The sequence below is a fragment of the Hemicordylus capensis genome, chromosome 2 (genome assembly GCF_027244095.1).
Source record: "Hemicordylus capensis ecotype Gifberg chromosome 2, rHemCap1.1.pri, whole genome shotgun sequence".
NCBI classification, from domain to species: Eukaryota; Metazoa; Chordata; class Lepidosauria; order Squamata; family Cordylidae; genus Hemicordylus; species Hemicordylus capensis.
In genome coordinates, this window is record NC_069658.1 from 133,284,626 (window position 1) to 133,309,947 (window position 25,322).

A 25,322-nucleotide genomic window follows, 5' to 3' on the forward strand; every position below is an offset into this window, starting at 1 on the left:
AAGTTGCCTTGAGCTCCTTAGCAAAGGCAATCATAATACTGTAAATCAATGTTTTCTTTTCTTTTTCCTTCTTTAAACCTGTTTTCTTTAATATTTCTCTTCCTTGTTAGGCTTTTAATACATGTTGCATTTGTTTTCAACATTGTAACAAGATGCTTAAACGACAAAAAGAAACCTTTCCTCTCTTGTTACTTGGAAATAACTGGTCTTGTAAAATAATATTATAATCATTAACTCCGAAAAATACAAATGGCTTCTGTCCACATTTCCTAGCGAGACCACACTCACTTGAGGAAAGAAGGACTTCTAATAAGAGTATGCTTCCCTTCCCATGTAATGTTTGATCTAGCATAAAAACTCTGAATCAACCATATAAAAATGGGCTAATTATCCCAATTTCAGTATGCGTGCCTATTACTGTATTTACTTGAATAGAAGATGATTTTGAATTTAAGATCCACCCACCAAAAACAAACAAACAAACAAACAAACAAACAAAAAACCACACCCAGATTAAACCTGTATTTACCCCAAATAGGACTCTGAATTTAAGACAATCTCCCCCAACTTCAAACATCAAAGAACTTGGGGAAAAAATCTAATCTTGGATTAAAGTAAATATGATATATTTGAGTGAGCTCTTAGAATGTTTCAATGATGTCTATGACTATTTGCCTTAAAATAACATATATACGTTGATGCAGACAGAAGGCATTGTAAGAGCTTTGTGTAATTTAAGTATTATCAATAAAATGTCATTATTGGGAAAGCTAATAGAGGGTTTGAAATAGAACTACCTTCATTATGATGCATGGGGAAAGATGTTCCTGTCCCCGCCATTATCCTCTGTTTTTGAATTTTGTATATGAAATAGTAAATAATTTGTCCTCTTTTCAGTGGAATGAAATTCGTTGATAGTGTTTATGTTGTATAAATAACATTAAAATTCTGCAAAGAATCTCAGTACTGGTACTTCCCAAGCTTCTTACAGCTGAAATTCCGCCCCCACTCCCGAATTAAAAGTTGAGGTGCATTTTGCTCTTGTACCTCCAAAGGCTTACGTCGAAAATAAAAATGTTACCTGCCCTCACAGGGTCTACCGTTTCCTGTTTTGAGAGCTGATATCGCTTAAGGGCTACAAGCAGGAAGTCCCTGTTTCAAATCTTACCCCATTCTAAACTCACTGGATGGCCTTAGGTCAGCTACTCTCACTCAGCCTGCTTAATTACAATACAGGGATAATACTTCTTTACCGTACAGGGTTGCTGTGAGGATGCCAAATTAATACACGTGGAGTGCTTAAGACACTCTGCAAATTCATGTTTGGGGTTCTTTCCTCTTGATTGGAAGGAAGCTAGTTCAGAGCAGGAACTCATGCAGAAACACAAGGGGTTAGATTTTGTTGGGCCCTTTAATAGTGGCTGAAAGCTCAAATCACATTCCATGCAGTCAGGGCTGAATAAACTGTCCATGGGCAGCAGAGGCTGGCTAGAATACAAGGTCGGAGCAGCAAATTGTACAGAAACTGAGTGAGTAACTTCTTTTGTGGGGGGATAGTTTGGGCTTGGCGGAGCGTTTAATGATCTAATTCATTTATTTGTTGTGGTAGGTTAGTAACTCTTTCATAGCACTGCACTACTGTGCTTTGTCACAGTTTGAGAATTATTGCTGTATTCTATTCCCAGCTCTAGATGTTAGGTGGACTCCAACGACAGAAAGTCATCAGCAATTAAGGGCTGGATTACCTAAATGGTGCACAGGGTGGCAGCACTATGGCATGTAAGCAGGAATGTGCACAGAACTGGTTCAGCGCTCCTTTGCTGGAGCGCCAAACTGGTTCTGTCGATCGGTGTTCGAATTGATTCAGAGGGTGAGGCTTTTTTTGCTTTAAATGACAGGAAAGGCGCTGCCTACCAGTCAGCCCCCACCTTGCCGCTTTCCCCCTGCCGGCACTCTCCCCAAAAGTGTTGGTGTGGGACTGCAGCATTCCTCCTTGCAGCCACATTCAGTGTCGCCATGCAAAGGGCCAACGTGCGTGCACATGCTGTGCATACGCACGCCAGCCATTTGCGTGGCAACACTGAATGGGCCTGCAAGGAGGAACACTGCAGCCACATGCCTACACTTTTTGCAAGAGCGCCAGTGGGGAAAAAGTGGCAGGGCATGGATGGGCAGGTAGGAGGCACCTCCTTGTTCATTAAAGTAGCCCCCCTCCCGGAAGTGCACAGAACCGGTTCCGCGTACATCCCTACATTTAAACCCATCTGGAATAACTGATTCAATTGAGGACCCTTCTATGAGATTAGAAGTATTCTCGCTATTAAGCTCCATTTGGGAAATGCTATGTTCCATTCACTATTTAATTATTTTGCCATCTCATCCCATCACTATATAGTCCATCAGATATATCAGAATAAATGGTGTCACTGCAGGATTATATTCCCATGATTGACTTACTTAAAGAGCAATCAGAAATGACAAATGTCTAACAATTAAAGCTTTTGCATCTATGATCCAAAACTTGATGCTTTTAAAGAGTCACTCAGAGGTCATCAGTGCAACAGTGTTAATGAATTATAGTTCCCAAGTCAAATGTGTGGAAAGATGAAGTCTGTCACACTTGTAATTTCTATTTGGTAGTTCATGATGGGATCTTCCTAAATAAATTCTCAATATTTTGCAAGAATGCATCAGTTGGCAAAACCAGGGATTGCCAGCTTCTCTATTCTTGTGGGGCCACTCTACAGATTTAGACTAGACATTAACTTTAAGAGCTGTTCAACTGTGGAATAGTCTGCGTCATGCAGTGAAGGTCTTCAAGCCAAGTTTGGATGACCATCTATCAAGGATGCTGTAGCGGTTTCCTTCTCTGAGCAGGGGGTTAAACTAGAAGGACCTTCCAACTTTAAAATTCTGCTCTTCAGAATCTGTTTGAGGTCCAAGGCCAGAAGTGTATTTTTTCTTCTTCAGACAACCTGATCTTGACATGACATAGATTGTCTTTGTAAGAAACAATGGCACCTCCTAGGAATAAGGAATTTTATGTTTATGGAGCCAGTGCATTGGAGCATGGTCATGGCGTTTTATACAAAATCCAGAGAGATGTACCAAAGTGAAGAATTCCCTCTCTTTCTGTAGACTGATAAAATTGCTGAATGGGCCTGATTTGGTCCCACAGGCCACCAGTTCGCCATCCCAAGCAACTCTCTCCAAAAAGCACTGTAAATGTTATTACACCCCACCATTTTTAGATAAGAAACACGATGTTTAACTTTTAATGAGAAAATAATTATATACTTGCACTGTATGCCTCACAGTCACTATAAAACAGAAACAGGGTACAACAATGCAGTGGGGTTAACATATGCCAGAAGCCATATGATGACTGCTACTGTTTTCTCCAATGGATCCTTCTGGATGGGGAGCAAAATTAAGTTATAACTGATAATTTGTTAAAACAATAAAACAGTTTGAGAAATCTGCTCTGCAGTTAACAAAAAGGGGGAAAAAACCACACACACACCACAACAATCTGGATAGTCACAAATTATAATGCTTAACTATTTGTCAATGCACAATTTAATTATATCAGCATTTGCTGCAAGAAATATTATTAACTCTCTGTGTGTGGAGTCTAAGCTAACTTTGCAATAATATTCGGATGAGTGAATGTAAAAGCATTACAATTTACTTGCCTTTTTCTTATCAAAGCACTATGCTGTGCTATTGCTGAAAATGGCAGTCCAAGATTCCTTAACTTCTGAAATTGTTCACTGACAGCGGTTCACTATAATAACCATCACCACCAAAAACCTCACTGGGCAAATAGCGTGATGAATCATAACCTCTCTTTCCTCTTAGCAAAGTCATCCCAAGATGCCAGAGACTGATCTCATTTTTGCTACTGGGGGAAAAAGCACTGGAAAAATAGAATGAGATACTTAGACAAATGAAACAGATTTTTGAAGTGACTTTTTATTTTTTTCTTTTAGAAATGGGGATCTCATTGTTTTTCACGCTGAGCTGACTATAACCTATTAAAAGGGAACAAAACATTCAATTCCAAGCAAATGTATACTCTTCCTCCCCATTATAAGACCACCATTTCTCAGTAAGAGTTGCATGCAGTATGAATGGTTAGAGGATCTCTTTACTCAGTTCACACATGTGTAAAATCTCTCAGAGTATATTGCCAGTACAGCCTTTTTTCTTTCTTTTTAAATCAGCACAGAATCCAACTGCTTCATCATAGTCCTGAGAATTTTTATCTGTCTTCAAAGAAAACAGTTCTCTGGAGACAAAAATACTGATTGTCAGGCAGATTCTGCTAAAGGCTCAGGAAGCACACAGGAAGTTCTCCGCTGTGGACAGCAATTTGGCCCTCCTGTCTCCCCCGCCCCCCGCCATTATGCCTCACTGCTCTTTCCTCACATACCAAGTTTGCTTCCTACCCATGAACTGAGTTCTTCTTCCTATTTATTTTAGCTCTTGAAAATGCCTAAGCTAGCACATTATCTGGTCAAAATCAAGAACTTTAAAATCCCCAATGGTTTTAATAGGCAACAGTAAAGCCTATCCCAAATGGATTAAACAAACACCTTTGATTAACTTTGGCTGGTTTGTGCCACAAGTACTTAAATATTTTCAAAACTCATAATAGTGTGCAAACCATAAATATAAAGATCTTTTATGCAAAATGCACCCCAGTTCTGTAATTTAGACTTTCTGATTACAAAATCTGTGACAGCTGTAGGATCTACCAAATCTGGCCCAGAGTCTAGCAATTACATCAGTTGTGTGTGGATCTCTGGGCTGTGATCCAACGGCATAACTCATGCCTGCAAACGGGACTCTTCTATTGCTGTCCACAGCAGGAGAATGCACTCCATGTGCAAAAGGAGTCTTCAGTCTTCACAGCTGGCAATCGATGCTCTGTATACATGTGGAGCTCAAGGTTGGAGGCCTGGATCAGAATCCATTGTAGATGGCATAATTATCTAAGCTGTTGACCTATCTGTTTTACTTTCTGCATACAATACAGAAAGAATCCTCTCCAAGGCTGGTGTGTTAATAAATTGAAGTTTGCCTAATTAAAACATCAGGACAGAAAAATCCTGCTCATAATACTGAATAATATGAAAGAGAAATGTACAGAGGGTCACTTTTTTCTCCCCTTAAAGATCAGTCAAAAGGACCTTGTAGGTTTTAAAAAAGATACATGTACCATTCTTCAGTTGCCTAAAATGTGACATATCCCAGTCCAGAAGCTATGGGTGTCCATCATTACACATTCTACTGCATTGCTTGAACTAAAGAAGAGTAAACCAGCAGCCTCTAATACTGTGCCAGCATATAAAGCACAAGAATAAATACCACATTTCTTTTCTAAATGTTGGATTACAAAACTGTTCAATACTCCTTGAAATGTTAACTCATGCAAATATCGTGTCCGGTCAGCTTCATTATGACAAATACTGCATCAGTTTAGTGCCTTTTAATATCCCTTTTCATTTAAAAGAAAGAAAGAAAGAAAGAAAGAGAAATAAAGGTTTATATACCCCTAGAGCTGGCAAAGACAGCTGTGGAGAAAATAATCTGTACACCTACATCTCTTTGTCATCCTAATATTCCAGCTTCACATGCACACAAGCACACACACGCCTCACCCACCCCATATTCCTTTATCACTGAATCCCAGCCTATACTCTTAACTAAAGGCTCTATATTCTTTTTTAGCTCTGAAAACGCTGTGTGAACCACAAAAATAACCCTTTGGCCCCTCCCTTCTCATCTCACTCTGTTACCGTCTCCAACTTTTCATTTCCTGGTAACATAAAACATACTCCCCACACTCTAGTTTAACGCCAAGACCTTTATATAGCATAAATATAGTTAAAGATACAACTATTTTTCTTCCAAACCCTTCTCTGTAACATAATAATGACTTGAGTGTCAGTTATTGCTTCACTTAAAAATATGCAAATGTTTCTCCCTTCTCTCCCTGACTCAGCTTGACTGCTCTTTATGGACTGTTATTGTATATTCCCCCTATGCCATCATATCAACCACTGCCCATTAAACACGGATGATAATGCAAATATGCACTGAGAAACAGGAGGCCAGACCATAACTGCAGGCATACAGACCATTAAAATTAGGATATTCTGATTTGGCATTTCTCTCTCTCTTCTACCCTACCTATGAATTGTGCTGCACTATTAAAAGGAAACTGTGTGAAGCAAACGGATTATGAAACAAGGGTGGCAAATTTTCAACCAAAACCACATATGGTGAGCTAGGAGAAAGGTGAACAATCTGCCAATCTGCCCCAAGCTTTCAAAAGATCAGCAAAAACAATATAATGGTTTTTTTATGACTAAATATATGGATTGTACATTCACATCTGCAAATTAACAGCTTCTGGTTTTCTTTTGTTTTTAAATCGTTAAATTAGAAAGAACCTTCAAAACCTTCCCCCCATTTGTTAACAGCAAAAACAATTATCTCAGTATATTATGGCTATCTAAGATATATCAGAGTAATATCCTTGTTCCTAACACCAAAAATGGATGGATGAAGAGCTGCCCAAACAAGCTCGAAGAACTGTTTATTTGCTTGCAGGGTGCCATCTTGTGGTCAGATTCTCTAAAGGCCAACTCTTCCCATTCCAAAGACAAGGCTGTGAAGACAGCAAGAAGGAAGCGACGTGTTCATTCTGCTCGCTCCAATACATTTCCTCTGGGGTTGTCACTTGTTGCTGTTTCTGGTCAGTGGCAATGACTTCAGCTCCAAGGCTACAGCCTGCGTCTTCAGTTCTGGGGGGATAGCAGATGCTTTCCTGTGTGTTTGTGCGTGTACATGTCCATGTATATATTTATGTGTGTTTATATATGTATATATATATATGTGTGTGTGTGTGTGTGTGTACACACACACACACGTATGTATGTATATATTTATCTGTGTGTGTGTGTGTGGACTGCTCCTGTTTGAACAAGGATTGCAGAGATTGATGCATTTGTAATAAATATCAATTAAAATGATGTCGCTTTAAAAAAAAATTAAAACTTTGCTCTTCTATTTGGTTTCTTCGTCTCTGCAATTAAAAACAACAAGCTTGCTTATTTGCCAAGGGAACTACTCATTTTCTTCCCGGTTAGCATAAATGCCAGCCTCCCACCGCAATGCCAGGGCACTCTTCCTACGGTTGACCCTGGTAGCCTCAAGGACCTGGGGGAGGAAAAGAGAGGAAATAGTTTATTTGGTTGCCCTTGTATAATTCAGGCAGACTGAAATGTAGCTGATGAAAAGTGCTGTGTAACTCAAAAGCGCACATCAACAGATGATGGTTGTCCCAAACACATACCCACCTTGCCTCGATCCACACTTCAGTTTCTTACACACTGGGACATACATGTGAGCTAAGCTACAGCCTAAAACTATTAAACATCTCACTGAAGGAGTGATTACATTTACATTTCCAGCTGTGATGTGTGTAAGTACGTCAATGAGAAAGCCACCACATGCAGAGAAGAACACGGCAGTATCTGAATGAAATGCGATTTCAGCACAAACACACAAGCAGTGCAGGGGCCCCAAGAGGGACTCAGCCAGTTGCTATGGCTTCTATACAAGGGTGCATTTCATCCATGGAGATCCAAGGCCCATTACCACAGAAAGCTTTTCTTTTACTGAGGAAGTGGTTTAGTCTAACCATTCTGTACCTTATGTTTGGAAAATCAGGTCAAACGTTTAGGAATGATTTTCAATATTTTGATGACAGTGCAAACCACTAAATCTTACAAGGTTTGAGTTAAAAGGCAATCCAGCCAAGAGGCCTCAACCCTATATACTTTAGACAAAAAATGGTGGCATGCGGTAGGGTATGAGCTTGCAATTCCCTGGTTCAATTCTTCCCACAGCCACAAATTCACTATGTGGCCTTAGGCAAGTCAGATAACAACACTGATCTACTTCAGAGAGTAACTGTAAGAACTGCTATTGCATGTGTAGTTCTACGTGAAATAGCATGGATGATGATAAAAATACATGCCTGGCTGATCTCCACAGCCTTGTCTTTCCCTCTGACCATTTCATCAGAAACTCAGCAAGTGATCGCTCCCATCCTTATATTATGGGCATTTTCTTTAGTCAGAAAGGGTTGCAGGTGAGGGTGAATTCCTATAGACTCCAAAAGGTATTAAAAACAAAGGAATACAGCTGTTGTACCACAAAGTCTTGGCTGTAGTGTACAGCTTTGTTAGCTGTAACACACCTCAAAGAGAAGACTGCCTGACCCTTCTCTTGTAAACAATTCCTATGGAGGAAATTCCACAGCCCCCTGGGCAGCCTATTCTACTGATGAGCATACAAACGAGACAGGGAACAAGCGTAAAGTGAAAAAGAACGGCTCTTTGTTGCCTGTCGTGTATTCAGTCATTTCTTGCATCTTGTTACTGTTTCTGGCCAAATAAGAGTTTTGAAGCACGACAGTAATCTGCAGAACCTGAGGACAGAGATAACAGTGAGAGCGTACACACCATGGGCAATACTAGCTCTCCTTTTGCTCTCTGGAAGAAAAAAATACCATCATTTCCCACCAGACTGTCTCTGGTGACTTTTGACCGGACGTGGTGACTTCTCTGACAACCCCAACTTAGCTGGGCTGGGGAGAGTTGTGGGGAAACTAGGAGCCTTCCTGCCTCCCCGCATACGACCACCGCTGCTCCCAGGCACCCGTTGCCACGAGCCCACATGAGTAGTGCGCAACGAATCCAGGAGCAGCGAGGGGGCAGGGGGAAAGCAGGCTGTGGCCTCCTGCATCCCATAATGCACCGTGTGAGGCGTGCATTGCATCGGGGGATTTCCCCACTGCCAGGCGCTCTAGCTTCCCAGCTCTGCGGCTGCTTGGGCTGCAGGCAGCCCGTGCAGCCCCACATGACCAAGGATTGGGGTGGAAGGGTATGCTTGTGCCTTTCTACCTCCGTAAAAGCCTGGGGATAAAATTCGGGCTATCTGGCAGGACAGTGCCGGGATTGGGCCCAATCCCAGTGCTATGCGAGCAGCCCTATGCAGGTAGGGTTGTGCAAGCCTGGGTAGGGCTACTCGTGTGAACAGCCCCTTTCTCTGGCAGTATTTACCCCTCTCAAATGTATGTCATCCATGTGCTTTAAAATAGCAAATGTTACTTTTAGCATGTATGACATGGGAACATGCCAAAAGGTAACTTTTGAAACAGGTAGAGGTGACCATGGGCAATAACCCCTCACTAAAGCACCCTGATACCAGCATAAAAAATGGCCACCATCTCAGCTCTCATTATGTAGGTTACATTACTAACAATGATGTCTTTTACTGCCTGTTTGGTTACCATCTAGCTCATGCTGCACCCACCTGAGGTTGGCCACGTCTCCCCTCATCTGCCCATCGTTCATTCTTTCACAGCCTTTGGTGTCTTGGGCTCTGGCCACAGGGCTGCCCAGCGACACAGTCCGAGACGAGCCTCTCTCAAACCCTGGCTGCTGTCTCCTTAACAGGAATTCTGCTTCGGCAAGTTCAGTCCCCTTGCCTCACCCGGCCTGGCCAGTGGTCTTTTGAATGGCGCTGGGGAACAACCCCACTCCGGACCTTAGCAGATGCCAGGTGGCCCCAGTGCCTTGCGGCAGCTACCCCCTGGCCCGAGAAGCCACCCTGACTCCAGAGTTGCCTGGGGCCTGGACAGGCAGAAGCTCTGCCCCTGGACAGGCCACCCCTGTTGCCGCTTCCTTCACCTGCTAATTACGTCCAGAGGGAGCCACTGTCTCTCAGCCTAACTGACACCACCGTGTTGTTCTAGGGCTAAAATGCTACACTGAGTTCCTTACATGAAGGACGTGAGAGCCCTTCTCCTTCATTTTGTCATCATATGAGATGAGACAAATGGGTACAAGAGACAGGGAGGCTATTCCCTGTGGAGTGGCCCTACCCAGGCTTGTGTGGAGCGCCGGGATTGAGGCCAGTCCTGGGGCTGCCCTCCGCCATCCCAGTAGCCCATGTTTTTTATCTGGGCTTTTTACCCGGTTTAAAGGGAGCAAGCTTTACAAGCACACATTTACAAATGTGTTACGATTTACAATGGGTGCTTTACAGGAACACATTTACAAATGTGTGTTTGTAAACATTTGTTTGTTGCATTAATGTATGTTTTTAGTGAACACTTAAAACATCTTATGTATATTCCTAAAAATGTAATGCAAGGCTCATAGAAAACCATTAAGGGAAGTGTAACTCATGACGTTTGTATGATGTCTGAATGACGCCTGGGGAATAGCTGATGGGAGCTGGGCAGTATCCGGTTCGGCAAATGCCTTTAAAGAGTGAGGGTGTAAAGGATTCAGATAAAAGAGAAGGGGACAGAGCAGAACCACATAAAGAGCAGACAGGAGGCTGTGCTAGCTGGTCAAAGAGCCAAAAGAAAGATAGCCTACACCAGGTAAGAGATTCAGCATACAGGTGCTTATACCCCTGCTAACTTGGCAAAGAGGCACCTTTTAACATGATGATTCTCTTTATTTAACAGGGGGAGAGTAACTGGCCCTATCCACCCCCAGCACAGTACCTCCAGTGACTGTTGCTGGTGTCTGCCTTATGTTTCTTTTTAGATTGTGAGCCCTTTGGGGACAGGGAGCCATCTTATTTGTTTGTTATTTCTCCGTGTAAGCCGCCCTGAACCATATTTGGAAGGGTGGTATAGAAATTAAATTAAATTAAATTAAATTAAATTAAATTAAATTAAATTAAATTAAAATAAAATAAAATAAATAAATAAATAAATAAATACGCCAATGCCAGAAGCCTCTGAGCCAAGATCAGTGAGCTGGAGTGCTTGGTTGCCAATGAAGAAATACATATAGTGGGCATAACAGAAACATGGTGGAACAGTGAGAACCAGTGGGACACTGTTATCTCTGGATATAAACTCTATGGAAGGGGCAAGGCAGGGTGCCTTGGAGAAGGAGTAGCACTGTATGTGAAAGAAGGGATAGAATCTAACAAGGTAGAAAACTTAGAGGAGGACTGGAGTCCTCCACAGAAACCCTGTGAGTGACAATACAAGGTCTGAAAAGAAATGTCCTACTGAGGATGTGCTATCACCCTCCAGTTCAAAATGCGGAGTGTGACTGGGAGTTGCAGAAGGAAATCAGGGAGGCATCAAGGAGAGGCAGGGCAGTAATAATGGGTAACTTCAATTACCCACACATAGACTGGGTAAATTCATAGTCAGATAATGACAAAGAGGTTAAATTTCTAGATATGCTGAATCACTGTGCCCTAGAACAGTTGGTCTTGGAACCAACCAGAGAGAAGGCGACCTTGGACTTAATCCTGAGTGGCACCCAGGACCTGGTGCATGATGTCAGTGTCATCGACACTTTACGGAACAGTGACTATAGTGCAATCAAATTCAGCATTCATGCGGGGTGAGAATCACCAAGAAAGTCTAACAGAGAAACTTTGAATTTCAGAAGAGGAAACTTCTCCAAAATGAGGAGTATGGTGAAAAAAAAGCTGAAAGGGAAAATCAGGAGATTCACTTAGTTCCAGAATGCACTGAGTTTACTCAAAGCCACAGTACTACAAGCCCAGTTAGATTGTAGACCCAAAAGGAGGAAAGATACCACTAAGTCCAGGAGGATGCCAGCATGGCTAACAGGTACCGTCAAGGAAGCCATAAAAGGGAAGAAGACTTCCTTCCAAAGGCCTGTCCAAATGAAGAGAACAGAAAGGAACACAAACTCTGGCAAAAGAAATGCAGGGTGACAATAAGGGAGGCGAAAAGAGAGTTTGATGAACATTTAGCTAAAAGTATCAAGGGGAATAACAAAAACTTCTTTAAATACATCAGATGCACGAAACCTGACAGGGAGGCGGTTGGATCATTAGACAATGAGGGAGTGAATGGGATTATTAAGGAGGATATGCAGGTTGCAGAGAAGCTAAATGAGTTCTTTGCATCCATCTTCATGGCAGAGGATACTGAGCATATACCTGTTCCTGAACCAGGTTTTTCGGGGATGGAGGCTAAAGAACTGATTCAGATAGAAGTGACAAGAGAAGATGTTCTAAACTGGAAAAATTGAAAACTAGTAAATGGCCAGGGCCAGATGGCATCCACCCAAGAGCCCTAAAAGAACTCAAATGTGAAATTGCCAACCTATTTGCAAAAATAGATAACTTATCCCTACAATCAGGCTCTGTACCAGAGGACTGGAAAGTAACCAATGTAACACTGATTTTCAAAAAGGGATCCAGGGGCAATCCAGGAAATTACAGGCCGGTTAGCTTAACGTCTGTTCTAGGCAAATTGATGGAAAGCATCCTCAAGGATAAAATTGAAAAGTACATAGAAGAACATGTACTTGTGAGAGAACCAGCATGGCTTTCACAAAGGTAAATCTTGCCTCACAAACCTTTTGGAGTTCTTGGAGAGTGTCAACAAGTGTGTGGATCATGGTGATCCAGTTGACATAGTATACCTGGACTTCCAAAAAGCTTTTGACAAAGTCCCTCATCAAAGACTCTTGAGAAAACTTAGCAGTCCTGGGATAAGGGGACAAGTACATGTATGGATTGCTAATTGGTTGAAGGACAAAAAACAGAGGGTAGGTATAAATGGAGAGTTTTCACAATAGAGGGAAGTAAGAAGTGGGGTCCCCCAGGGATCTGTACTGGGACTGGTGCTTTTTAATTTATGCATAAATGATCTAGAAGTTGGGGTAAGCAGCGCGGTGGCCAAATTTGCAGATGATACCAAACTCTTTATGATTTAAAACAGATTGTGAGGAGCTCCAAAAGGATTTCTCCAAACTGGCTGAGTGGGCAACAAAATGGCAAATGGGGTTCAATGTTGGCAAGAGTAAAGTGATGCACATTGGGATGAAAACCCCCAGCTTCAAGTATATGTTGATGGGATCTGAGCTGTTGGTGACTGACCAGGAGAGGGATCTTGGGGTTGTGTTGGACAGCTCGTTGAAAGTGTTGACTCAATGTGTGGCAGCTGTGAAAAAGGCTAATTCCATGCTAGGGATAATTAGGAAGGGGGTTGAAAATAAAACTGCTGATATTATAATGCTTTTATACAAAACTATGGTGCAGCCACATCTGGAGTACTGCGTATAATTCTGGTCACTACATCTAAAAAAGGACATTATAGAACTAGAAAAGGTGCAGAAGAGGGCAACCAAGATGATCAGGGGCCTAGAGCACCTTCCTTATGAGGCAAGGCTACAACACCTGGGACTTTTTAGTTAAGAAAAAAAGACGACTACGGGGAGATATGATAGAGGTCTATAAAATCATGCATGGTGTGGAGAGAGTGGAGAGAGAGAAATTTCTCTCTCACACACTACTAGTTGGAAGGCTATAGGCTACCTCCAGCCTCAAAGGCTGGATGCCTCTGAGTACCAGTTGCAGGGGAGTAGCAGCAGGAGAGAGGGCATGCCCTCAATTCCTGCCTGTAGGCTTCCAGTGGCATCTGGTGGGCCACTGTGCGAAACAGGATGCTGGACTAGATGGGCCTTGGGCCTGATCCAGCAGGGCTGTTCTTATGTTTGAATGGTTAGAACGTTTTTTCACCTGTAGAATAGATTTATCTGTGAAGCTCTGTAGTTCAGATGCATAGACAGAAAATTTAATCACAAAATATATTGAGCTCAAGAAAAGTAATGCAAAGTTCCATTCATTTTGGTGGGAAATTTAAGTACACGAGTCAATATATTCCATGGACATCAATGGGATTTTGGGGTGCATCAGTCTGGCTGGATTGTGCTCATGGTTTTAGAAATGCTGTATTAAATGTACAGAATAACCTTTAAAAATACTGTAAAACACAATGAGCATGAGACATAGTTACATATTTAACTTCAAGGACACACCATTCTGGGCCATACTGTTTGTACATTTCTTGTAACTCATTCATTAAATGATCTGAGAGAGTAGTGATCATACACTCATATCCGCACTGTGATATGTTGTTTGTTTAGTTAAAGAAGAATAAAGCAGTAAAAATATTGCTAAAATAAGCTTTTAAAAAATTGTTTTCACAACTCTGCAGCTCAGGGACAGCATTCCTGGCACCAGAATGGAGAAAATGAGGGTGAAGGCTGATGAAAAAGAGCCTAATGAAAACAAAGCAGAGCAGTTCAACAGGATGTGAAAAATAAATACAAAAGATCTGAAACTTGGGGCCAAATTACAGGTCCTTTATCAGCAATACCCTTCTTGAGGTCCAGCCGATATCCTGAATAAGCAAGGATCTTTGGATTTAGAATGGGACAGAGCCTCTCCACCAAGCCCCAGTTCGGGCTCCCTACCGATGGGCCTCTCGTTACCCACAGGATAGAAACCACCACCAATGGCCTCCAGTGCAATCTGCCCTACCCAGCCCGGATCTGGTGGGCTTCCTCTGTGACTCATTTCTACGGTGGTGGCTGCCTCCACCACCTATTTTAAAGCAGGGTTGTGGCGCCTTAGGTAGGCTGCTGCATTTCCACTCTGACTCGCTCTTGCTTCTGGTGTCTTCTCTCCCACAGCAGTCAGGCACCTCACATTGTGGAATGGAAATCATTCAAGATGATGTAAACGGATGCTATTTCTTGTTCAAGTGCTATTCATATAACAGTCTTTTGCTGCCACAGAGCATTTTCTGGCATAAAACTATAGTAATACAAAGGCAATCTAGCCAACCTCCAAATAAGGTCTGGATTTTTAAGAGTAGCTTGGAAATTATTGAATAAAGTAAGGATTACATTAAAATGGTTGCTAAGATTTCAGTGGACACTCAAAGCACATTTGTAGATTGCACAGCAGATGAAACACCTAAGGGGTTTAAGGGAGGTCAAAAGAGTTTCAATAAGACTAGCAATATAGCATTGGGAGGTTGCCCTACGACAAAAATTCTGAGCAATTGTGAGGGAAATTTAAAAAAATGGAAATAATACTTTTTGTATAGAGGACTGGATTTGAACTCATTAAAACCCATGCTAATTCCTTTCAGGGGTTTTATATATCAGGGTGGAACAAGATGTTCCTATAAGGGCTGAACTACATGAGTAAACAAACATATGCTCTAGAGGTGTATTTATGACTGCAAGAGCCTCTTTTTTCTTCTTTTTGGAATGGACAGCTTCATAGGGTGTATGAAGGGGTCACTCTTTCCCTGTGCCCCATTTCCTGCTGAAAATCACCCCCCCCACACACACAAACAATGATTTGCCCCTAGTGCAGGATGACTTTTTAGTGGCAAATCACTGCTCCATGGGGCAATTTTCAGTGGGGAAAAAGGGCACCCCCCCTCTCCCTCAAACCAGCTGTTCATGTCAGAAAGAAAGAAAGAAAGAGAAAGAAACAAAAAGAGAGAGAGAAAGAATCATTTCCAGTTTCAAGCATATCTCTAAAGCAGGGGTATAAAACTGCGGCCCGCCAGCTGTTGGTGGCCCACAACTCCCATAATCCCTGGCTACTGGCCACTGTGACTGGGGATGATAGGAGTTGTACACCAACAACAGCTGGGGGGCTGCAGTTGGACACCCTTGCTCTAGACCAGGCCTGCTCAATTTAGGCCCCCCAGCTATTTTTGGACTACAACTCCCATAATCCCCAGCCACAGAGGCCAATAGCCAGGGATAATGGGAGTTGTAGGCCAACATCTGCAGGAGGGCCGAAGTTGAGCAGCCCTGCTCTAGAGGATGTATTTGCAAACCATGTGTAGTTTGGCCCTGTGTTGGAATCCTATGACTGGGACTCCCTACTCCATGGGGTGTGGGTCTTGATCCAGATCAGGATCTCAGAATACGGGAGGACAGATTTAAACCCCATTTGGCCAGTTTTGCTGTTGAAAATCACCTCTGCTATCAGTCTTGACCAGCAATGTAATTCACACACAACCCCCAAAGTTTTATGATGGCATTGTTAAGGTTAAGGTTTGTAAAATGGCTGAAATGATGAAGCTAACTAACTTACCAGAGCTAAAGAAGGTTGTTAATTAGCAGATAAATGTACTGAAAAGTGGGAATTATCCCTCTGCTATTGGAATGATAATCATAAATATTCTTCCTTATGTGTTGTTTCTTTATGCATTATAAAATAATTTGATTTCTATTATCAGTCATAATGAATTTAAACATTAATTAAGAAGCTTTAGAAAATATTAATGTGAATATATTAATTACGCTGTACACAGAGTTCTTATATTAAACACAAGGGGAAAATGAGCTTAATCAAAATAAAATCCTCAAAATATATGAACCAATAATGTATTATTTCAGTTTCAGAGTGGAAAGGTTGTTATTCCTGCCAGCCTTGGAGATCAGAAAGGTACAAGGCTCAGCAATTCATGTGAAACAAGCCACAAAGTGTCGCTGCAAAGGGTTGCCATGTAAGCTCCAGGATGCTGTGCAAAGCGAATGCAAAGTCCTCTAGGCCATTTTGTGCAGTTATGTCAATGCATCAATGATAGGACTGTGAAGAGGGGATAGCACTGCCACAGTGAGGAATACTGGACTTGCAAACCCCTTAATAATATCATTAGGTTATAGCCATGGGCTGGAATTGAGTCATACACATTTCGGTCCTGGGGATGAAGGGCGCATAACTGTGCTAGGTTGCCAATAGTGGTTATAATTCAAACATTCTGATCTAGATCTTGGAAGTGATCCAATGTGGAATGCTCCTTTCGCCTTCTCCTAAATAGAACTGTAGCTGGACACTAGTTGTCATGATTTGGAGGCAGGCATACCTGAAAACTGGAAGTTTTGTCTTCTTTTAAATTCATTGCCTTGTCAGAAAATATCAGTGGAAGGACTAGGTGTGTGTGTGTGGTGTGGTGGGGTGGGTTTGAAAAAAATGGAGGCCTTCCCCTTTCAAACAATCACTCCAATGGTTATGCAAAACAGCAATGAAAAGCAAACTGCAGCAGCATGCACTTGAAATCCCCATGCAAAAAAACCTGGAAAAGACAAATTAAGCAAAGACAAGTGCTTGAAAAGTACCTCGGAAGTAACCTTGTTAGACAGTAATTTACAGGTGTACTGGCAGAAAGGGAAAAGATCATCATTAGTACATAAAGTACAGAGAAAGAGAGAGCGAGCGAAACTTCAAATTAAACCAAGAGCTAGTACAGGAGGCCCTTGTTATTCGCAGGGGTTCCATTCTCGCCTACAGTTGCAAATATGGAAACTGCGGATAACGAAACCTTAACTCTATGGGAATCTGGGGATTAGGTTCCTGCACACACAATCTCTCTCACACACACACACACACACACACACACACACACACACACACACACACACACACACACACGCAGGAGGGAAGCAGAAATAAAAGTAGCACAGCACAGTAGCTTACTTTCCAGCTCTCCAGCAATGCCCCCTGCCCCAGTCCAAATCAGCAGATTCGTTTATTTATTAAACATGAGTCACAAAATAGCTCCATGCTGCCTCTGGACACAAAATGCCACAGGAAGTGACATTGGAAGTCACTTCCGGTGGCCCAGGAACCGTGGCTAGGCAAAAACCGCCTAATTTTAATATCACAGATACTGAAACTGGTTTTCTAAGACCCATTTCATGGATATGCGAAACTGCAGTTACCAAAACTGCGGATAACGAGGGCCACCTGTATCTATGTATCTATTTCACAGCTGAAGCAGCTTTTAAAACAAGGATTTTTAAAAACCCTGCTTATTAAAGCAACAGCTAATTAAGAATATAGTAATAAAAATACAGAACTAAGGTTCTTGCTCAGTTGCCATTGCATTTACTCTTTTTAACCATTTCAGTGCTGAATTCTGTTACAAATAAATTAAAATATTTCTCCAAGTAGCTTTATATGATTTGTTCAAAATGGGCAGATAGAGAAAGGAAGTTGTTTGGTGCATTTGGTGAATTCTAGCTATATAGTTGGTGCTTTGCATTCCATTGGCACCAAATAAATGTTCAGCTGTTTTCATGTGCAGGTTGCTTATACCACAAAGTTATTTGTGGGAATATGATTCCCCCGCCCCCCCCAAATGGGGACTGACTGGGGAAAAGCATCCCAAGGAAGACCTCGGGGATTTGAACTCCGAACTCCATTGCTTCTGATTACCTTTTGCAATCTATACCTCTCGTGAAGCATTGGATTCACAGAAGTTCTCAGAAGCATCCATCAGAAGCACATCTGTGAAGTCCCTTGGCCTTGATAGGAAGCCAGGCTGTTAGAGATTGCTTATACACTCAAGTACAACTGGCACAGGCCTGGAAATTCACTGTTGTTCCTTTTCTATAAAAAGCCATGACTATAGCACATTCTAGCCACCTAATGGCACAGTGGGGGAGTAACTTGCCTAGGGAGCAAGAGGTTGTTGGTTTGAATCCCCGCTGGTATGTTTCCCAGACTATGGGAAACACCTATATTGGGCAGCAGCAATATAGGAATATGCTGAAAGGCATCATCTCACACTGTGAGGGAGGAGGCAATGGTAACCCCCTCCTGCATGCTACCAAAGTAAAGCACATGGCTCTGCGGTCACCAGGAGTCAACACCAACTCGACGGCACAACTTTACTGTATAGCACATTCTGGACCACACAGCAAACAAGTCAGGGCAGAATCCTTCACAGCTTTGCATTTCTGGGTGAATATTAAGGACAAACTGCATTGTATGCAGTAATTTTAAGGACCTGTTGCAGCTTTCGATTCAGGCTCTCAAACAAGCTACCATCTTAGTGGATTTTTTTCCCAGTCTTACACAGTACATATGGAGGTTGCAGGGACGTAACAAGGCTGGAGTGGGCCCAAAGACAAAATTTTAAAATGGGCCCCTTGCTGATACACACACACTTCACAATATATAGTCATGTGACTTGCCTCTGGGGGGCCCCTCGAGGCGTGGGGGCCCCCAGGCAGCCGCCTCCCCTTGCCTAATAGTAGTTACGCCCCTGGGAGGTTGTATGGGTGAAAGTCAACAGTCAGCATTCATGCTGTACTTATGCAGTCTCTCTGCTCTGTATCTCAGTTGCAAGCACATTTTCTTGGAACAAGTCCAACTAATTTCACAGGAACTTCTATCTAAGTGAGGTCACAGATGCATAGAGATATCCCCTGCTCCTGGTTTCACATTTTAGTTCCCCACTGGAAATCCAACAGAATTTCTACTGCCGGGAGGTTCAATGTGTTGTGAGAGAGCTCTGAGCCAGCATCATACCTTCTGACATGAGGATAGTGGGCAACACCCTTGCATTGCTAGGATTCCCACCTGCCTTGCAGAGTGGCAACTTGGAGGGATCAGGCACAGTGAATGTGCACATTTCATCTCTATAAAAAGATTCCCCTGTGGAAATATTCCTAGTATGTTTAGTGTCAGTGTCTTAGGACAACAAAAAGTTCCATGGCACCTTGAAGACTAACATAAGCTTTTGTGGCCTACAGTCTACTGATGAAGCGAACTCTAGTTGACAAATGTTTATGCTACAATAAAACTGTTAGTCTTTAAGGTACTACAGGACTCCTTGTAGTTTTTGCTGCAAAAGACAAATATGGTTATCCCTCTGGGAACGGTTAGTCTTAGAAGAAGAAACCAAAACCACCAACTAAATGACACAGTGAAACAACTGAATTTACAATTGATCTCATGGCTGCAAGAGACGCTTTGCATTATGTGAAACACAAGCACCAACAGTGTTGCCAAATCTTGCAGGTGAATCGTCTGTGTATATGTGGTTTTTAAAAAGCTCTTTTGAAGTGGCCCATTTCAGAACTCAACACAGAATGTTAAGCAGATGCCTGTAACTGGTTTTGTTCATGAACTACAAATGTTTTAGAAATACATTAATGACCCTCCCGCCGTTATGTGCAGAAAAATGGCATGGGGCAAACAGAGTATGCTTACACTGCTCTCATCCATCCTCTCCCGCCTCTTGGTTTTGTGAGATTCGTAATCTTCCATGAGAGTCTGCATCAGGTTCTTGGGCCTCTGGGATCCTCCAGCGTCATCTGATGCTAAATCGGAATGCGAGGGGGGACCTTCAGCGGTTGGGGATGGAGGTGGCTTGATCTTCTCTATTTTACCTGTAAAAACCCAATCAGAATTTCCTTCTCTAGGTAACAGACTTCTAAAATGTTTTTTGAAACAATACCAGACTTCCAGTGGGAAAGAAAATCTGTTATCAAGAAAAACAGATCACAATGAAAAAACTTTCCATAATTTTTTTAAAAAAAAAGATTTCTCACCCTTCCAAATGCAAAGAATTGCTGAACCTAAGATATGTCATAAATCTTTTAGAATTGTATTTATAAAATAAAATGTTTTAGCAAATGTGAGAGACAGGCAATAAGGTTATTTTTATGACCATAGCCAGGAAGGGACGGAAGGTGGGGGGCAGGGTTGAGCCTACCTTCCCCCCGACGATGGATGGAGTCCTCTTCGGTGAACCATCATGAACCCGCACAATCTGCACTGGTCCTGGCAGTGCGGATTTCTAGAGGCTGGGAAAACGAGTCCTAGCCTCCAGGAATCCCGTAACGCACCGTGAGATAAGCACAGTGCATTGGGGGATTCCTTCCTTACCCCTGCTAACTGGGCAAAGAGACACCTTTTACCGTGGTGATTCTCTTTATTTAGCAGGGGGTGAGTAACTGGCCCTATCCACCCCTAGCACAGTACTTCCAGTGACTGTAGCTGGTGTCTATCTTATGTTTCTTTTTAGAATGTGAGCCCTCTGGGGGCAGGGATCCATCTTATTTATTAGTTATTTCTCTGTGTAAACCGCCCTGAGCCATTTTTGGAAGGGCGGTATAGAAATCGAATTATTATTATTATTATTATTACTGAGTCGGGCACTCTAGCACCCACGCCACTCTAAGAGTCGGGTGCTCTAGGCCATCTTCTCTCACATAAATATGCCCAGTTACTGAGATCTTTCCTAGAGGCCCTGCCCAGGACACTCCTAGCTGCAGAAATGAGGTGGGTGGGAATTTATGTATTTTTTTTATTTATAAGCTGCCTGATATAAAACATCTCCAGGCAGCTTACATAAAATTAAAAAAAAAATCTAAAATCTAAAATAACCAACAATTAATCCATTAAGGGGCTGGCTGTTCACACGAACGTGCCTGTGCACAAGCATGTGGGTGGTGGGGGGAGGCAGGGTTCAACCTACCCTCCCCCAGACTACCCTTTGCAGCCCAGGTGGCATGAAAGCTGTGTGCCCACGCAACCAGCGCTGCTGGGAGATGACTCCCAGCCTCTGTGACACCCACAGTGCAGCACGCTGCAGGCACAGTGCACTCACTGGTGGATTCTTCCAGGGATGGGCGCTCTAGGCACCTGTCTCTGTGGCAGCGCGAGCTGCAAGCAGCTCATGCGGACACACGAACCCAGAGCTGGAGTTAAGGGCGTGTTTGTGCCCTTAACTGCGGCCAAGAGCCAGGCTGCGCTACTGGGTTTGGCGTTGCAGCACCATTTGATTCTGCACAGATCCTGCCCGTTTTCATGAGAACAGCCTCTATTCTGTTATGGCACCCTGACCCTGGAATACTTTCCCCTGAGAGTCTTGCCTGGCACTGAGCCCAATGTCTTTTTGGTGACAGATAAAGACCTTTTTATTCACTCCAGCCTATGTTTTCTGCACAGTTTTAATCTATCTTTTACATTCTCTGCAGTTCTTTTTTAGCCTAATTTCTGCGGGGAATGAGGGTTATGAGATCACCATGTGTGTCTTTCCCCCAATAACGTCTGTGTTTACTCTCTGGAACTAATTATATTACATGATGGCAGACACTCACCTTATATAACACCACCCCTTTAGAACTGATACATTTAAAGTTCTATATAAGACAACCTTATACTACATGGGAAGGGATCCTGAGTATTTTTATTGCCACTCTCCTTATAAGTAACACCACTTTAGAACATACATGTGTATACTCCATCTCCAATATGAACCAAACACAGGATATTGGAGGGGGTTGGGGGAATCCTGATGGGGGTATTTTTTACTGTGGTCTGCCATCTTGAAAGCAGAAACAGGAGAGGTCATTTGCCTTGGATGTTGAAATAAGTGGAAAGAAGTCTTCGTTAATCTACTTAGAACGTCTTGTTATGTTTTATGCAATTTATTACTGTTTGTCACTTGTTTTAAATATATGTTAGCTGCTCTGAGAGTCTGTCTGAAATATGGCATTTTAATCCTATAAATAATAAATACTGCATACTGCATAGAGAGGTGAGAGGGATGGGTGACCCGTTAGACTGGGGATAGGCAATCTTGGCTCTCCATCTGTTCTTGAACTACAATTCACATCATCCCGAGTCACAATCTGCTGAAGCTGGGGCTGATGGAAATTGTAGTTCAGCAATAGTTGGAGAGCTCAGATTGCCTATCCCTATCTTAGACCAACTCTAAAATGTAGTTTATTAGCCTGGAACCATAGAATCACAGAGCTAATCAGCAATCCTTCTTCCTAGTAGTAAAATATAGCAAATTAGTAGTAGAATATGGCAAATTAGGCAGAACAGAGGTTTCTCTGTTTTAATCCCCAAATATTGGATGCCACTTTAATGGACATCACACATTTAATGCTTTAATGCACACAGCTCAAGACGACTGTGGGGGAGACATGATAGAGGTCTACAAAATCATGCATGGTGTGGAGAAAGTGGATAGAGAGAAATTCTTCCCCCTTTCACATAACACTAGAACCAGGGGTCATCCCATGAAAATGATTGCCAGGAAACAAGGACCAACAAACGGAAGTACTTTTTCACACAACGCATAATCAACTTGTGGAATTCTCTACCACAGGATGTGGTGACAGCCAACAACCTGGATGGCTTTAAGAGGGGTTTGGATAACTTCATGGAGGAGAGGTCTATCATTGGCTACTAGTTGGAGGGCTAAAGGCCACCTCCGGCCTCAAAGCTTCGGATAATGCAGATTATCTAGACCAGGCCTGCTCAACTTAGGCCCCCCAGCTGTTTTTGGACTACAACTACCATAATTCTCAGCCACAGCAGCCAATAGCCAGGGATTATGGGAATTGTAGGCCAACATCTGCAGGAGGGCCGAAGTTGAGCAGGACTGATCTAGACCCATTTCAAACTGGCTTTTGTGTAGGCTATGGGGTTGAGACTGCCTTGGTCGGCCTGATGGATAATCTCCAACTGGCTATTGACAGAAGGAGTGTGACTCTGCTGATCCTTTTGGATCTCTCTGTAGCTTTCGATACCATTGACCATGGTATCTTTCTGGACTGCCTGAGGGAGGTGGGATTGGGTGGCACTGTTTTACAGTGGTTCTGCTCCTATCTCTCTGGCAGATTCCAGATGGTATCGCTTGGAGACTGTTGTTCTGCTAAGTGAGAGCTGAAGTGTAGAGTTCCACAGGGCTCCATACTGTCTCCAATGCTTTTTCACATCTACATGAAACCACTGGGAGAGATCATTAAGAGGTTTGGTGATGGGTGTTATCAATATGCTGATGACACCCAGATCTACTTCTCCATGCCGACCTCATCAGGAAATGGAATATCTTCCCTAAATGCCTGCCTGGAGTCAGTAATGAGGGAAAACAAACTGAGGTTGAATCCAAATAAGATGGAAATACTGACTATGGGGAGGGGGCAGGACCCGAGAGATTGTTTAGATATGCCTATTCTGTATTGGGTTACACTCCACCTGAAAGATCAGGTATATAGCTTGGGAGTGCTCCTGGACCCAAAGCTCTCCCTGGTTTCTCAGGTTGAGGACGGGAACACTTTTTATCAGCTTCAGCTGATACATCAGCTACGTCCATTTCTAGAGGTGAATGTCCTTAAAACAGTGGTACATACACTGGTAACTGCCAGGCTTGACTACTGTAATGTACTCTATGTGGGGCTGCCTTTGTATATAGTCCGGAAACTAAAACTGGTACAGAACTGGTCTCTGGGGCAACACGAAGGGGCCACACAACTCTGGTTTTGAAAGAAATGCACTGGCTGCCAATATGTTTCCAGGTGAAATACCAAGTGCTGGTTCTTGCCTATAAAGCTCTTAATGGCTTGGGTCCAGGCCATTTAAGAGAATGCCTCCTTTGTCATAAACCCTGCCGCCTATTACAATCTTCTGGAGAGGTCCGGTTACAGTTGGCACCGGCTTGTTTGGTGGCGACCAATGACCCGGCTTTCTCTGTGGCTACCCCAGGGCTTTGGAGTATGCTCCCGACTGAAATAAGAACATCTCCTTCTCTGTTTGTTTTCAGGAAGAACCTCAAGACTCTCCTGTTTTCACAGGCTTTTAATTAGAATTTTAACATAATTTTAAAAACTTGTTTTAATAACTATTTTATTCTATTGTTTTTATTGTAATGTATTTTAATCTGTGTCTTTTAAATGTTTTAAATTTTGTAAACCACCTAGAGATGTACATATCAGGTGGTATAGCAACCAGTTGCAGGGGGGAAATGGCAGGTGAGAGGGCACGCCCTCAACTCCTGTCTGTGGCTTCCAGTGGCATCTGGTGGGCCACTGTGCGAAACAGGATGCTGGACTAGATGGGCCTTGGGCTGTTCTATCATAAGAACAGCAGGGCTGTTCTTATGATAGATAGATAGATAGATCTGTTCTATCATAAGAACAGCAGGGCTGTTCTTATGATAGATAGATAGATAGATAGATAGATAGATAGATAGATAGATAGATAGATAGATCGATGTATATATGCACTGCTTTGTGGGCGTGCTATTTCAGGTTTCAGTGTGGGGCAGGAGTGGCCGGTGCAGAGGCCACTGGGGCGGCGAGAGGCATTTTTAAGCACAAATTAATACATGCTTACCTCCACTCTGGCTGCAGCTGCAAACTCCTCCGAGCAGCAACACACTGCCCAGCACTCCCAGTGGCGGCTGATCGGCTCTTCTACTCACTGAGCTTCCCGCGGAGCCCATCCCCCACCAGTGGCCAGGTGAGTGGCAGAGCCGATCCGCCACCGCAGGGAGTGCTGCAGCTGCAGCTGATGTAATTTGTGCTTAAAGGTGCCTCTCGCTCCCTCCCCCCCGAGCAGTGCCTGCACTGGGCGCTCCTGGTGTGGGGGAAGCAACCTTTCTGGCAAGGTTATTTATTTATTTACTACATTTATATCCCACCCTTCCTCCACGGAGCCCAGAGTGGCAAGGGAACCTCTCCCTGCCCTGTCGAGCTGGTTCAGCACTTCCCAGAGGAAGCACCAGCTCGTGCCCATCTCTAGTTCTCGGTCCCAGCCCCAGCCCCACATGGCAGCAGCCATCACTGCTTCTGGCTTTTATATATACACTAAGAAAGGATGCACTA

General features: G+C 43.0%; 1 protein-coding gene across 9 annotated transcripts in view; it reads right to left on the reverse strand.

Annotated features, from left to right (window-relative positions):
• Positions 1-3,259: 3,259 nt before the first annotated feature.
• Positions 3,260-25,322, reverse strand: part of PALM2AKAP2 (PALM2 and AKAP2 fusion) — a 392,130-nt gene continuing 370,067 nt past the window's right edge. For 7 of the 9 annotated variants that reach the window (XM_053289405.1, XM_053289406.1, XM_053289403.1 and 4 more), the window contains 3 exons: positions 19,909-20,087; positions 17,028-17,066; positions 3,260-7,230 (listed from right to left, as the gene is read on the reverse strand). In XM_053289405.1, coding sequence (XP_053145380.1) covers positions 7,138-7,230; positions 17,028-17,066; positions 19,909-20,087 — 311 coding nt within the window. In that variant the 3' untranslated portion in view covers positions 3,260-7,137. The remainder of the gene's footprint in view (positions 7,231-17,027; positions 17,067-19,908; positions 20,088-25,322) is intronic. The other 2 variants (XM_053289404.1, XM_053289407.1) reach the window with 2 other exon arrangements.